The 16,329-nt window shown below is 43.9% G+C and overlaps 1 protein-coding gene across 2 annotated transcripts in view; it reads right to left on the minus strand.

Moving 5' to 3' along the window:
• PRKCE (protein kinase C epsilon) overlaps positions 1–16,329 on the minus strand; it is a 511,493-nt gene that overhangs the window by 171,969 nt on the left and 323,195 nt on the right. For both annotated transcript variants that reach the window (XM_073213595.1, XM_073213598.1), the window contains exons 3-5: positions 4,865–5,024; positions 3,291–3,325; positions 1,990–2,075 (exon numbers count right to left, since the gene is read on the minus strand). In XM_073213595.1, coding sequence (XP_073069696.1) covers positions 1,990–2,075; positions 3,291–3,325; positions 4,865–5,024 — 281 coding nt within the window. The remainder of the gene's footprint in view (positions 1–1,989; positions 2,076–3,290; positions 3,326–4,864; positions 5,025–16,329) is intronic.

Below are 16,329 nucleotides of genomic sequence, written 5' to 3' on the forward strand. Positions count from 1 at the left end.
CACACACACACACACACACACGCAAGACAGGAAAAGCCCATCGGCCAGGTGCTCATGGCACAAAGGTTACAAGGAGCCTGTTGACAAAGCACCTTTTAATAGGAAGACGTCAGAAACATGGTATTTAGAGCTGTGTGTTGGGGGTGTTTATGTATGTATGATGTATATGTGCAGGTACATCATACTGCGGGTGGTTACACAAAAAAGGAATTCAAACACTGGTCCCCAGCAGTGCTGTACCCAGCAGAGGGCACGTCCATCTCCCAGATGGCTCAGGGGGACACCAGTGCTAAAGCAGACTGGCCTTGACAACACAGGATGGGCAATCATTCTGCCGAGCTAAGAAACCCGAAGTCCCCTTCTCCAATCCGTGGCAATTTACCCTGGGGACACATGCCAAGTTTGGGAACACACCTCCCTGGTAACTTCTTCTCACTGCTCAATATGCCAGGAAAGACAAAAGAATTAGGTCACAGTTTAAACTGGGTTATGGGTATTTCAAATCTCAAGCCTCTAACCTGCATGACATGAACTTATATGGAACTTTTCCCTCCAAAGAAATATGAAACAGCTTTAGAAACCTGCAGAGATCACAGAGGGGAGGAGTCATGTATTCCTGTTTCCGTGGGACCTGGTGCAATATCTGACATGGGAAGTGCCGACAAACACTCAATGGAATGTTCACAGGCAGGAATAAAGATAGACAGCAAACAAGCCATCTTTCTTTCATTTTCCTGTAAAAGTAATGACAGTAACAGTATACTCTGGCTATGATCCTAGGCCAGCAGTCATGAGACCCAGGTGGTGATGACCCGCCACTTGAACCATGACAGGAGAACCCTGCAAACCCCTCTGGTGGTCGGGCTCTCTGCCCTTCAGCATCATGGAAGGTTCAGTCTGAGCTTTGTGGTTTGCTGCTTTCCCGAGATGATATGAAAGCAAAAGGATATAAAATATGGTAAATACTTTGAATGCCAAGATGCCATTTGGTTGATTTCTAAGAAGTTGAAGGCCTCTGTGTGTCACTCCTTTTGGAAGCCAAATTATAAATCCACTTCATTAGAAATCCTCCCAGGGCCTCTCTCTCTGAGCCCCAATTCTAATGGCATATGATTGTACAGTATTTATTTCACTGAGAATTAAAAACATGCCTTAGAAATCAACTACCATGAACACTGGTAACACTGACACTCACATTCACACCATTCCCCAACGACTCAGTTAGGAGAAACCTAGCTTCACTGTTAATTTTCTTGCTTTCTTACCCCTAGCAAGTTCCTTAATAGTCAATCTGACAATAGTTTGTAAGATTAAGAGACAACATAGTGCAGGAGTCAAGGGCTTAGACCCTGGAACAGACACCTGGGCTTCAGCGGGGCTTTTTCACATACTAGCTGTGAGATTTGGGGTAAGTTAATGTGACCTCTCTGTGCTTCTGTGCCCCATGTTGTAAATGAAGATGATAACAACATGAATCTCATTGAAGTTTTTATGGGATTAAATAATATATGCTAAAGTGCTTAAATCATGGCAGCTATTATTATTATTGTGGTTATTTCCTCCTCCTGTTTCTTGGGTTTTCCAATTCCACCCCATTACCCCATCACCTCATTAAGAGAAGGTGCCTGCTTGTGTGTATGTGTCTCTCACTGTTTATGAGCTGTGTGGAGCCACTGACATGTCAGTTAGCCACTTCACTGTTCCAATGAGATAATAACATAAAAGAATTCACATTTTCCTTGCTGGCTTTAGCTCTGGGATCACTCAGCTCCTGGCATAATATCCACTGACAAAAAACTGACTTTGAGCCATGCTCACTCGGTAGATGGTGCTTCCTGCCGGAAGGTCATGGACAACTCCCTCCATTTTTGATCAACACAATGAAGAAAGCAATGGCGTCGGAGAGAGATAAGGTTTTTCTTACGGACGCAGAGGAGGCAGTGGAGGGTGGGAATGCCTGTGAAGAACGTCAATGTTATAAATATTTACCTCGTCAGGAGTTTCCTGTTTCTTTAATCCAGCACACTTCGTAATTATGAGCTCATGGCATCGCTTGTGGACAACGCAAGTGCAAACTGCAAACAGCAAAAAATGGGAAGGCTGAGCAACAAGTGGGGGAAGAAAGGTTCCACGCCAAGATTTAATCAGGCCTCAGTGGCGGCAGGAGGGGAGCTCACTGAGTTTCAATGTACCAACCACCCTCATTGAAGCCCTTTATGCAGTTATTTCAAAGCACTTTGCCATCAGAGCCATTAGGGTTTCCTAAATGCTCTGGAGAAGGAACCATTTATACCCAAAGGACATCAGCAGTTTTCTCTAGTTCCAGGAATACTGATCAATTTTCTTGCTTCTATATGCCAAGGTTAGAGAACAACTTCTGTTCCATGAAGCGATGTCTATGAAAGGAGGTGCAGCCACCTTGTGCTCGGCTCAGGACTACAGGGTTGGTGGGAGCGACAGGCAGGATTGCAGCAGGGCAGCGGAGGTTTTGTGGCACAGAAGGTCTTAAGCTTTTCGATCTGGTTGTGCCTTACATGCCAAACTAAAGTATTTCCACTTACTATCTCCACAAGAAGTGGCCGAAGGCTCTGTCTTTAGTGTCATGGGGCAATATGGGCAGTAGGTGGCTGAGGAGGTAAGTAACTGTTTGCACACATGCTATCCTAAGGACTCAGCAATGTTCAAGAGAACCTACCCCAGGGCCCCCAGGGGTGAGACCAATATTACCCATGGGCTGGGTGAGGAGATAGAATGGTCCCCCAGTTCTAGCCACAGAGAAATCTTGACATGACCACATCACATTCCAACCTCCAATTCTCCAATTAATTGAAAACAAACTTCAATAACTTCAAGTGAGTTCTAAATGTTTAAGAGCTAATGATTCTGCAGTAGAGATAAAAAAGAGTCAGCAGGACCATCAATGATAGTGAATAAAGCAAGCAGGCGAGAGAGCTTCTTTGGGGAGCAAGAGAGTTAGGGAGCTGACAGATACACAGAAGTGCTCAGTGCACACCAGGATCCTCAAAGGGCCTCTGTGTGAAGTGTTATGTCCCCCAGGAAAGATGGAAGTTCTGCATGCCCCAGCCATATAAAAAGGCTGAGACCCCCAGGACACCTGCAGACAGGGGCTGCCCACAAGGGCTCTCTGCTTCTGATAGGAACCTAAGCATGCAAATGATATGGAACCTCTAACTGTGATCGATCCCAGCCCATGCCTACGAGTATTAGTGATCTGGATTCTGGATTGGCCCATGGGTTCCTGAAGATTTAGTTCATGCAATACCTCTTACCTTGACATTGGTATCCCTGCTTTCCTATGACACCCCTGAAAAGAAGAATACAACCCTTTAAGAAAGTGAATTTTAGGTTAAAATTTTTAAAACAAAGCCACCCCATTCTGACCACCATGCACAATACACTGAGCACATTGGAGTCCACCTAGCAGCGTGACTTCACTCCCAACACAGGGTGCCTTAAAATGACTCCTCCAGAAGGCAACAGAGGGCAGCCCCAGCACTTGGAATGGTGCAAGATTTGTCAGTGTCAGGGCTTGGTTTCCTAAACAAACAGCCATTCCAGTGGGGCCAGTAGTGTTCTGGAAAGCTACAAAGACTCTTGGCAGCCCTCGATTAATCCAATGTCCCCTTCCTTGTGGATAACCGTGGAGGAGGCAGGCAGGCACACGCCCTGGACATTCCAGAAGCAGTCAAGGGTTAGACATCAATCTGTGGCCAGCACTAGGGGTTCAATCTACCCTTTGGGTGAAGGCCAACACTAGAGGTCCTTCCACGGCAGGGTTAGGGTCAACATAGACACAAGACGATCCAACCCACCTGACCTGGGCCCTGTCCTCAGTACACCAACACCCAGTCAGGGAGCCCCTGCAATTCTGAGCCCAGGAACTGGAGGAGCCCGACACCATTCAGGTACACCTCAGGAAACTTGGAACTCAGTGGTATTTACCATGGAGGAGACCTAAATCTGTAAGACTTAGCTTTCAGAGCTTCCTCTCCCAAACATGCAATTCATGACCAAAATACAGAAAATGGAGGTCAGAGGGCACAGTTGGCCCTTGGAATGAGATGTGTCTGTGGATGGGAGTGGGTGTTATTTCTGCCTTAAAGTGCCCCTCCAATCTCCAAGGCCAGTGCTCCTTATCTTCCTCTACCTTTCAAAAAGGCCTACTATCTACCTATCTATTTTGAAATCCTAGCCATCATGAAAGAAATGCCATTTCCTCCAGGAAGCCTTCCCTGAATACTCCAGCCAATGCTGCTCTTTCACTCTTGAAATCTGAGCATCCTAGCACCCCCAGTGTTATAACAGTTAAGAACTGCTTTGTATTACATATATTGGCAATCAAGTATTTTTTTAACTTTATTAAAGAAAAATTCAAATGTATACAAAAACAAAGAAATTAGTATAACAGAACCTCATGTACCTGTTACCCAGTTCCAACAATGATCAATACATGGCTGGTCTCATTTTGTCTCTACCCGTAGACACTCTCCTATCCTTCCAGATTATTTTTAAACAAGTCCCAGACAACATTTGTAAATAATTCAGTTTGTCTTTCTAAAAAAATGGATTCTTAAAAAAAAACAACAAACAACACCATTATTGGTTATAAAATCTTAACTCTTTAATATATGATCCTAAGAATAAAGTCACCAGGATCTATAGTTTCTTCTTTCCATTTATACCCCCAAGCACCAAGTACTCAGCCTTCCAGAAAAGTCTTCTGCAATTAAATAAAACACACACGCCCTTTTTAAATAAAGTCTCTAATCTCCCGCACGCACCTCTGACTTCTCGCTTCAGAGAAGGCATAATAACCAGAGATTCCTGGGAGAAAGGGCCTTACCAGATGAAATCTCTGCAGTGGGAGCAGTAGGTGGGCTGCCGAAGGTAGGTGGCCATGAACTTGTGGCCGTTGACCTGGTGGACCCTGCGCCTGACGGCCCCCTGCCGCTTCCTGGGCCGCATGCGCTCCCTGAACACACGCTCCTCATTGTCTTTAGGGGCTGGGGAAGGACAAGAGCAGAGAAGAAAACAGTCTGGGTTAGCGCACCTTGATAGTTGACCTCCTGTGGGAGAGCTACTCCATCCTAAGTGTTTGGAGATGAGAGGGGTGCGGAGGCAGCCTCTGCTGGCAGAGGGACACTGGGGTCTCCAGTCAGCAAGCACCACACAGGCGGGAAGGCCCAGACCAGGTCTTTTCCTGTCCTGTGCCAGCAGCGCCCTTAAAATCCATCCCAATCCCAGTTCTGCCCCGGGGAGGTGGCTCCATTCCTCCCCATACCAGCTGCACATTGCAAGGATGTAGGGTCAAAAGGCTCAAGGTTCAAATCTTACTGCAAGCTCCAAGCAGTGTGACACCTTTGACAGCCAGTGTTTCCTCACCCTGAGCACTGAGGGAGTCACCCTCTGTGACAGGGCATACCAGTGCTGACCCCACAGGGCACTGTGCCTCCCTCTGCATCCAGCTGCCTGGCTCAGAAAAGTAGTAGCCTAATAAATCTGACTTGTCTTCCTTATCCCTCTTATCTAGACCAGGACAAGAAAGAGCCTTTTCACAAAAGTCAAAAGGAGCCTTTATCTATAGGTCAAAAAGAGACAGAAATAGAGCACTGTGAAAGCAGTTTCTAGAAGGCTCAAGACCCACTGCCATGGACTTTAAGACCCTACTGGAGACAAAGGACCTTTCTCATATCTTCCTTCCTTCCACCTCAGAGGTCGCTCCAAACAAGAATGCCCTGCAAGGGGGCTAAGCAGATGGCAGCAACAATGATTGTGATGATTGTTACGAGCTAAATGTATCCAAGCCCCCGCCACCCCACTACCCAACGAATTCCTATGTTGAAGTGCCAACCCCAGTGTGATGGTATCTGAAGGCAGTGCCTTTGGGAGGTAATTGGGTTTAGATGCGGCCAGGAGGGTAGAGTTTCCATGATGGGGTTAGTGCCCATAAAGAACAGGAAGAGACCACACTCTCTCTCCACCATCTGAGGACACAACAACAAGGCGACTATAACCCAGGGAGAGGCCCTCACCCAACCATGCTGGCACCCTCATCTCAGATGCTCAGCCTACAGAACTATAAGAAATATATTTCTGCTGTTTAAGCAACTAAAATTGGTACAGTGTTTTATTATGGGAGCCCAATTGGACTAACATAATGATGACAATGGCTAACGTCTATTGAGGGCTTCGTCTGTGGCAGGTTCTCACAGAATCCCTTCTTGCAGGGTACCAACAGTATCTCCATTCTACAGGTGTGCAAACTGAGGAATAGAGAGTTTAAGTAACCCATTCCCGTTAACACAGCTATTAAGTGGTAGAACCCACATTCTAACCCAGAGAGTAGGGAAGAACTGAAATTCTACCGTCCACACACTGCTCTGCGGGACAGCCCACCCTCTCCACAGCAAGACCCCAAAGATCTCATCTGAGTGGCTCCTTGGTGGAAGAGCTGAGTTGCCTGTGGCTCCTAAGGACAGGGTAGACAGGCTCAGGTTCTCCTGCCAGGCTCCTAGGAGCAGTGCAGGCCCTGGAAAGTCACCTGCAGTGGCACAGCTTAAAAATACACTCCAAATTATCCCTTACATCTGACGTCCATGACAAAATCTTAAAGGAAGATGAGAGTTGTTTAATAGTGTGCAAGTACACACACACACACACAGAAATATGGCAATCGTAATCACTCAATTGTGTAACTGTAGGTGTTTTTCATTGCGTTCCATACTTTTCACTACATTTAGAATACTCTACCATTCTAATAAAAGCAGGAAGAAATGTGGTAGTTTAAGAAACAAATCTATTCAGTAGCCCTTATTTGATACAAACCTGATTTACAAAAATCTAAATCAGAAACCCCAGCCCTGGGCAGCTGGGGCCAAAGGATGGGGATTATCTTTGTAAAAGGTATCCTTCCAATTTCCCTCCCAGAAGGATTAGCCATGGAATATACTTAAACAGAAAGCCAGCCCCCTAATGCACTTAAGATGGATTTGATTTACAAAAGCCTCAAATTTACTAGTCATTTTGTTCCTGGAAAGTGTATTTTCAGTTAAAATGGTGATGACTCTAACCCAGTTTTCTCAGGGGAGCATTGTAATGGGGTTACAGTCATCCCTGAGGGCCTCTTTTCCTCAACTTTTTACAGAGATGACCAGCAACCAGACTGAATATTCTAAACTGAGTGTACATTGATTTAATAGGTTAATTAAACAACCAGTTAATTTAATTAGATTTACTTTGAAAGATCTCTTGGTGGGGTGCACTGATACCTGGAGAGATTGCCTGAAGTTGAGGCAGGTGAGGTGAGGAGAGGGCCTTGGGGGCAGGTTAGACAGAAGCCAAAGGTAACTGTCGCTAAGTCTGAGTCTGACTGAACTTTCCCAAAGGATACTGTGACTCCTGCCCCAAGGACATCTGCACCACCTTTTAACTCAGATTCTGTGTCAAAAGATTAGCCAACAGAGGCTATAGGAAAAGAACACCATAGGTCAGTGCCATGCTCCAATGAGCTCCTCCCATGCCACCACGTGCAAAGGACAAGCAATAGGCGGAAGCGGGTAGGGCTCTTGGCTGGTGAAAACACCCGCATTCTACATTCCTTGGGACAAAGGAGCCAAGGGTTCCACCAGAGCATCTTTGTGCCTGTCACCCCCACACAAAGAAGGAATAGCCTAGGTCATGTGAGGAGGGGAACTCAGGCCTCCTCAGCCCCAGAGAGAACCTCCGTGCTGGGGCCCGGAGCCACTAGAAACTGATCCCTTCAGTATTTCCCACCGCTGTGAAGCATCTCTAAACTGCAGCTCCCATGGGGCAGGGGTAATACACTGTGTATTATAAATGTATCTATGTGTGTATAATATACTAATATATATTAAATATAATTTATATTATATACACACATAACTTAGTATGTTAACATATTTTTCATGAAAATATAGTATATTACAATTATAATATATAATTAATGCAATTATATTAACATTTTAATAATATACATGATATAAACACTTAAGAGTTTTTGTTGAACCATTTGAAAGTTGCAAATATTCTGACACTTCACTTTAAATATTGTAGCCTTTATCTCCCAAGAACAAAGACATTCTCCTACATAACCACAATATCAGAGTCAAGAAATTGAACACTGATATAACACTGATATATAGTTCATATTCCAATTTCTCCAATTTCCCCCAAATGCCCTTTACAGTTGTTTAAACATTTTTAACCCATGAACTAATGAGAGCTCAAGCACTGCATTCGGCTGCCCCCATATCTCTCTCTCTAGTCTCCTTAATCTGGAACAGTTTTCTTGACTTTTTTACTTTTTATGATACATTAATGAAGAGTCTAGGATGATGTCTTATGGGATATTTCACAATCTGGATTTATTTCCTTCCAATTACTTTCCTATTAAATGGCAAGAATACCACAGAGGTCTATCTATCAACAAATCCAAATATATCCAGCAAGACCCCTACAGACAACTGTTGAATGACATGAATACAATATGTATAGGAGAAATAGAGTATTCAATATTCACTCTTTTAGGAATTTTTAAAATGCAAAGTAGAACCGTCTTGACACACCACTGACCTACCATCTAACAGCTAATAAAGAAACCAATGGATTTTTAAAAGGTATTACCCACCACTGGGAAGGCTGCTCTGAAACTGACTGATTCATGCCCTTCTAGAGGCAATGGAACATACCATTTTCAGAAAGTAGTATTGCAACACATAGCAAACACCACAAAGAGATAGATTCCCATCCTTTGCTTGGAAATTCCTCAGGAATTAACTCTAAGCCAATAATTGAATAGAAACCAAGAGCTTTATACTTATAACTTATAGATGTTCCCCATTATTTCTCTGTATTGGCTGAGAAGTAACTTGATTGTCTAACATCAGAATAGTCTGATGAATTATATTACATCTATAGCAATTTAACAAAGGTAGGAAAAACTAATAGGAACATGGAATATACTTAAACAGAAAGCCAGCCCCCTAATGCACTTCAGATGGATTTGATTTACAAATGCCTCAAATTTACTAGTCATTTTGTTCCTGGAAAGTGTATTTTCAGTTAAAATGGTGATGACTCCAACCCAGTTTTCTCAGGGGAGCATCGTAATGGGGTTACAGTCATCCCTGAGGGCCTCTTTTCCTCAACTTTTTACAGAAATGACCAGCAACCAGACTGAATACATATGCATATGAGGTGCTATTATAAATACATGAGGTATTATTACATAGACATGAGATAAATAAGCAACTTATAAACATCCTCTAATACCATGAGGTGGTATTATTCTCAACTTGCAAAGAATTCAGCGCTCCAAGGGGTCCAATAACTAATTTGCTGAAGGTCACACAGGTGACAAACAGTAAATGTCAGCTCAGGAATTCCCGACTGGGCTATCCATCCATAACCCCCAAGGATGGCAGAAGAGCCTGGGACCCACTTGTGCCAACTGTGTGTGTCGGTACAGAGGTCTCCTTCTGGCTGGCTGCCCACCCACCTCTCCACACATCCACCCCTGCTCTTACCTAGACTTAGAAAAGAAAGCTAAAGGGGACTGATTAATTCATGGTACACCCACATAATGGAATTTAATGTAGTGGTTTAAAAAAGAGGATATAGTAAGTCCACCAAGAAACAATAAATAGAAGAAGAAAACCAACAAAAGTATACTGTCTGTAGTTGTAGAAAATGAGAAAGAGGAAAGGGTAAGTACACTAAAATGACATAAGCAGAAATACACACTGAAAATTTCTGAGGGGTATAAAATAAACCATTCATCCAAAATGTTTATTATGTGGACACTGGATGCTAGGCACTGTTCTGGGCACAGATTCTTGCCATAAAGGATAGAACACAGCCACTCAATTACTGTTCTCAGATACTCTGACTTGGTCCTAAATAGACAGAGCTTCACCAACAAAGCAAGAATTTGAGACAACAGTGGTTATGATGGGCAGACTGTTCCTGGCGGAAGCTAGATGGAATCTTTCTCACTTAGTCTCTGAGGAAGGTTACTTTATTTTCCCTCTCAAAATTCTCTGGTTTGACTTTATGGACTTATTGGCAAAAAATGCAACATCAATGGAAGGAAAACACAACAAAAAAACAAAAGTGCTGAAAATGAAGAATTGGTGTTTTTTGTTTTCTATTCTCCATGAGAAAAACAGGTTATAATATTTTCAAGTGAAATAAATGCTCAATGACAGTGAGTTTTAAATATTAAGTAAATATTTATGTGATGCCAAAGAATATGTTCTACATATTGTACTCACACAATAAAGAAAATTTCTGTTGAAAACAGGAAAAAGGAAACAGCAATTAATTCCCTGAAAGAGATTATTCTAGGCTATCTATATCTTCCCAGAGAGTCACACAACGTGAATCCAAAACGTCTGAGAGCAGAGGCTTGGAATTGCCTGCATGTCTTATTCCGTCTGGACTCTTATCAGAAGAGCACTGGTAGCATTTCAAGATTAGTATCTCAGATTTAATATAAACCATTTTCTACTTTCTCTTCTTTACTTTCTGAATGATTTGTGTTCATGGCAGAGCTTATGCCCTGTTTATTAACACAAAACTTAAGCTAGTTTGTGCTTTGTAGGAAAAAAACATGAAGAAATTGGACACTATGGGTAGGGGAAGGAGCACTAGTGTAAACCGAGGTCAAACTCAGTGATGGCCAGACAATGGGGTGGTCACTGAGGGCCAGTGCCCCAGGGAGAAGGGGGGCCCAAACCCCAAACCCAGCACCCTGTGTTCTGATGCAAAGCACACGTGAACAGAGGACCTCTGGAGAACAATGCCTGAACTTTAGCCGAAGTCCACTTTTCCTCCTGCCCGTCTGCATTCATTCATTCACACATTCATTCCTTCCTCTTCCATCCATTCAAAACTAGATACTGGAGTCAAGCTGGAATTTCACTGCATGCTTCTGGCACTCAGGAAAGTTACTACCTGCCAGGAGGAAACTACAGAGCAAAAACCATCCAGGCAGACATGCTAAAAGCTCAAAGGGCATTCCCAGCGGGGAAAATCTGCCAAGTAGGGCACCAGCCTAGGGTGGGGCTGGAGACCCCGCCGGTACTAGTGATAGTCTGTGATCCCTATCACAGGAAACTGAGCTGTTGCTGAATTCTTGGGCACCTGAGCCCTCTGGAGAACATACCCATGAGGTCAGGTTCTGCCCACTGTTCATGTTTCAAAAATGCTGTATTAAGAAATGTCTATGAGAGAACAGTGGCAGAAGACTAAGGAGGGAGCCTACCCGTTCCCAGCTGCTAGCTGGTGGCTGTGGGAAGGGTCAACACCAAGCCAAGGCTGATGCTGTTCCCCTTCAACCACACAACAAGCTATTATTAATGCCACTGGCACCTGAGCCAAAAAAATTATGGGTTATTCATTGAGAAACCTGCACCCATCGGTAGTGTTGATATCAGTCATGGTACATCAAACAGTCATCAGCAGGCAGCGTTAAGAAAGGTGCAAGCAGAAAGAGCTGAAAACTATACACCTGCCCAGACGGCCCCCCCACCTCATCCTGGGCTCCACAGAGCTTCTCAAAATTAAGTGCCTGCACCATTTCCCGAAATACCACAATGAACTAACTTTTTGTTTTCCCCCAAGCTGTTTCTTTGCTAAGGCATTCTTGAGCTCTAGCTAATATCTTAAGTTAAAATTAAAAAGAAAAATCATGGCCTCTCCAAAAAGACCTGGAGCCTTGAGCAGGGTTCCCATGAAGCTGAGCAAGGGTGGTATGAGGCCACCAGGGAAAGTGGGAAGATAAAAAGAAGACAATAAAAGGCAGTGAAAGAATGGATAAGACAAAGGAAATGGACAAAAAGATAAAAAGAAGCAAAGATAATTATGGTAACTGGTACCAGAATAGTAACTGGGTAAATGAACCCCCCAGTTTCCCAGAAAGCAGGTGGATTTGTCCTAAGTCACACGATCCACTCTCCACAGCCCTTCGGTGCACACTGACCAAGACGTGAGCTTGCCTTTCTTGCACGCTTCCTCCTAGTAACCCAGGCCGGGTTCGTTTCCAGGACAGGGTGCTGCGGGGAGAGGGACCTTCCTTAGGAAACTTAACATAGGGGAACAAGTCCCAAATCTTTTTACGGAAACAGCTGAAACAGTCATAGTGCCTGCAAAACTTATGTCTTTTCCCTTTGCTAGAAAAACCTGCTTAAACTTTTTTTTTCAAGTTTTAAGTTCCTGAAATTGACCTAAACTGCATATAGAGGGAGGGATGAGAAGGTCAAAAGCAATAATGCTTTTATTATTAACAGAAAGCATCCCATAATCCAACCCATGCTCCACCTTTCAAGGCTTACCGGCTGACCTTTGTCTGTCTCACACACACACACACACACACACACACACACACACACACACACACACACACACACACACACACACACACACACAGTATGTCTCACCCCCACTCCCTGCTGCAGGCACCTCTCCCAAACCTAATGAATTCCTAGTTATTGCATCTTAGGGCCTTTGAAACTCCTATCTCCTCCTTAGCTGTTTTCCACAGTGATAGGAGAATGTTGGGGAAAGGGCAGCCACTAGGTAAGGAGAAAACTGTTTCTAATAGCTCTGCAAAACAATGGAGACCTCTGCTACATTTAGGGCCGCACATCTACATAAGCTTCCATACAGAAAAAATGAAAACTGCCAAGAAGAAAAACCGTTTTTGACCCTCCATTCAATGAACCTAAGAAAATATTCTGAGGCCACAGATGTATAAGGGAGACCCAGTTAGCCTAGATATTAGTGCTAATGAAGCATAAGTGGAGCTCAAATGCCCCAAATAAGTAAGCTATTTTTGTCCAGAGGGAAATATTACTGGCCACAGGTGGTGCCTTAAATCCCAGAAAACTTCTTGCAGGTATATTCCTGGTCACTGAGGTGCTGGGGAGGAAGTACTTATGGCTCAACATGCCCTAACCTCTCTCCTAAAAACACAACTCCCATCCTATACATTACTGAATCAGGGCAGCCCAAGAGTTGGGCCTTTACTTATAAGAGATGGCACTTTCCTAACCCTGAAAACTGGGCCCTGCATCCAGTGCAGTTACCTGCTGGCCTTTTCACTAGGTTTTGGCTTAAGCAGTAACTGGGACTAGGCAGCAAGGGTCAAGGTGAAGCTAAGGTCTACTGAATGATCTTAAGAGTCAAGAATCCCTAGCAATGGATTAGTACTACCCCTGAACAAAGCACATGTCTACCCCATCTCTGAAGTGCTAGGGAGTCTAACTATCCCTGATAGGTCGTGAGAGGCCTATGACAGGACAGATCATATTAGAATCACTATCACATGGATGCCAGAGCCTATGTAAAAGTGAATGGGCTGACCCGGATCCTAAGAGCTAGGAAATCAGAGATCCTGGTGTCCTAAAAACCAAAGGGTCCTCATTGCTTTCAGCTTCACTGCTCTGGCTTTATCCCTTAGGCCTGAGGCTTTAAGCCCTATGAAAACACAGATTCCTTGGAAGGGCTATTATAGGTTTAGCATGGATGAATTTCAGATCTTTTCTGGAGAGGTGGTACTGGGAGGTAGGAGATAAATCCTAGAAATTTTATAGTCAAAGGCTGATAGGAACTTAGCATATCTAAAGCAGAAGACAAAATCCATTTAAAAAATACAATAATAAAAGTAATAGGGAATCGAGGAGGTAAGATGGCGACGTGAGTAGGGCAGCAGCAATTTTCTCCCAAAACCATATATTTTTTTGAAAATACAACAAATACAACTACTCCTAAAAGAGAGGCCAGAAGATATAGTACAACAGTCAGGCTACATCTACATCTGCAAGAACTCAGCGCCTCAGGAAGGGGGTAAGATACAAGCTGCAGCCTGGTGGGACCCAAGAGTGCCCCCCACCCCAGCTCACCAGTGGGAGGAGAGGAGTCAGAGCAGGGAGGGAGTGGAAGCACAGGACTGTTAAATAACCAGTCCTAGTAATCTGCACCGGGGGTGCAGACACACAGTGCGTGTTGTGCTGGATATTGGGGAAATGGAAAAGTAAAATCCCTGCAGCCAGCTCCCCTGGGACAAAAAAAAAAGCAATTGCTTTTTGAAATTCTTAAAGGGACAGGGGCCTCACAGTTGAATGGAATAGTCCCGGTACACTCAGCCCAGCAGGCTGAGAATCCTGAGGAACTTCAGGCACCTCAGCCCCCTGGATGGCAACGCAGCCCTGAAGCCCTTCACAGCAATAAACAGCATGCCATTCATTCCCCTGGCTGGCGCAGCCCTGCCACAGTGGCCAAGCAGCCTGAGAGCAGCTGAGCCTACAGCAGCCACCCAGAATTTCCTCCCAGTGCACAGCCACCCAGACCAGACACAGAGGCCACCACTGGTGCGCAGCTGCCTGGTGCAGGCAGAGGAAGCCAGGGCAAGGCACGGTGGAGGGGCATCATTCACGCAGGAGAGCACTCCTGGCATGCCTGCCACTCCTCACAAAGCTCTGGGCTGCCCCGACCACAGAGGCTCAGGGGATTAACCCAGACGCTGCTCCCAGTGTGCAGGTAACCGACACAGGCAGCGGAGAAGGGCAAGGCAACCAGCAAGCGGGAAGGGACTTTGTTCTCCCAGCTGATACACATGCCACCTGCCTGTGACTACCTCTTTTGCCATGAAAAGGCAGAAGAAATTGTTCCAGTCCAGAACTACCCAGAAAACCCCAGAGAGAGGGCCTGGGGAGATAAATATAACCAATCTTCCTGAAAAAGAATTCAAAACAAAGGTCATAACCATGCTGAAGGACATGCAGAGAAATATGCAAGAGCTAAGGGATCAAGTCAGGAGGGAGAATACAGAAATAAAACAATCTCTGGAAGGACTTAAGAGCAGGCTGGATGAGGTGCAAGAGACCGTTAATGGAATAGAAATCAAAGAACAGGAATACAGAGAAGCTGAGGCAGAGAGAGATAAAAAGATCTCCAAGAATGAAAGAATATTAAGAGAACTGTGTGACCAATCCAAAAGGAACAATATTCGCATTATAGGGGTGCCAGAAGAAGAAGAGGGAGAAAAAGGGATAGAAAGTGTCTTTGAAGAAATAAGTGCTGAAAACTTCCCAAAACTGGGGGAGGAAATAGTCTCTTAGACCATGGAAGCCCACAGATCTCCCAACAGAAGGGACCCACAGAGGACAACACCAAAACATATAATAATAAAAATGGCAAAGATCAAAGACAAGGTCAGAGTATTAGAGGCAGCCAGAGAGAGAAAAAAGGTCACCTACAAAAGAAAACCTATCAGGCTATCATTAGACTTCTCAACAGAAACCTTACAGGCCAGAAGAGAATGACATAATATATTAAATGCAATGAAACAGAAGGGCCTTGAACCAAGAATATTGTATCCAGCATGATTATCATTTAAATATGAAGGAGGGATTAAACAATTTCCAGATAAGCAAAAGTTGAGGGAATTTGCCTCCCACAAACCACCTCTACAGGATATCTTAAAGGGACTGCTCTACATGGAAGCACTCCTAAGGCTAAATAGATGTCACCAGAGAAAATAAAATCACACATAAGAAAGCAGAGCAACCAAATACTAACTAAAGGGAAAAAATAAAATCAGTTATTCACAAAAGCAGTCAAAGGCAACACAAAAGAGTACAGAATAAAACACCTAACATATAAAGAATGGAGGGGGAGAAATAAGAAGGGAGTGAAATAAAGAATCATCAGACTACATTTATAATAGCTTAATAAGTGAGTTAAGTTAGACAGTTAGATAGTAAAGAAGCTACCCTTGAACCTTTGGTAACCACAAACCTAAAGCCTGCAATGGCAATAAGTACATATCTTTCAATAACCACCCTAAATGTAAATGGACTGAATGCACCAATCAAAAGACACAGAGTAATAGAATGGATAAAAACAAAGACCCATCTATATGCTGCTTACAAGAGACTCACCTCAAACCCAAAGACATGCACAGACTAAAAGTCAAGGGATGGAAAAACATATTTCAGGCAAACAACAGTGAGAAGAAAGCAGGGGTTGCAGTACTAATATCAGACAAAATAGACTTCAAAACAAAGAAAGTAACAAGAGATAAAGAAGGACACTACATAATGATAAAGGGCTCAGTCCAACAAGAGGATATAACCATTCTAAATATATATGCACCCAATACAGGAGCACCAGCATATGTGAAACAAATACTAACAGAACTAAAGAGGGAAATAGACTGCAATGCATTCGTTCTAGACTTCAAGACACCACTCACTCCAAAGGACAGATCCACCTGACAGAAAATAA

Source organism: Manis javanica, chromosome 1, assembly GCF_040802235.1.
Source record: "Manis javanica isolate MJ-LG chromosome 1, MJ_LKY, whole genome shotgun sequence".
NCBI classification, from domain to species: Eukaryota; Metazoa; Chordata; class Mammalia; order Pholidota; family Manidae; genus Manis; species Manis javanica.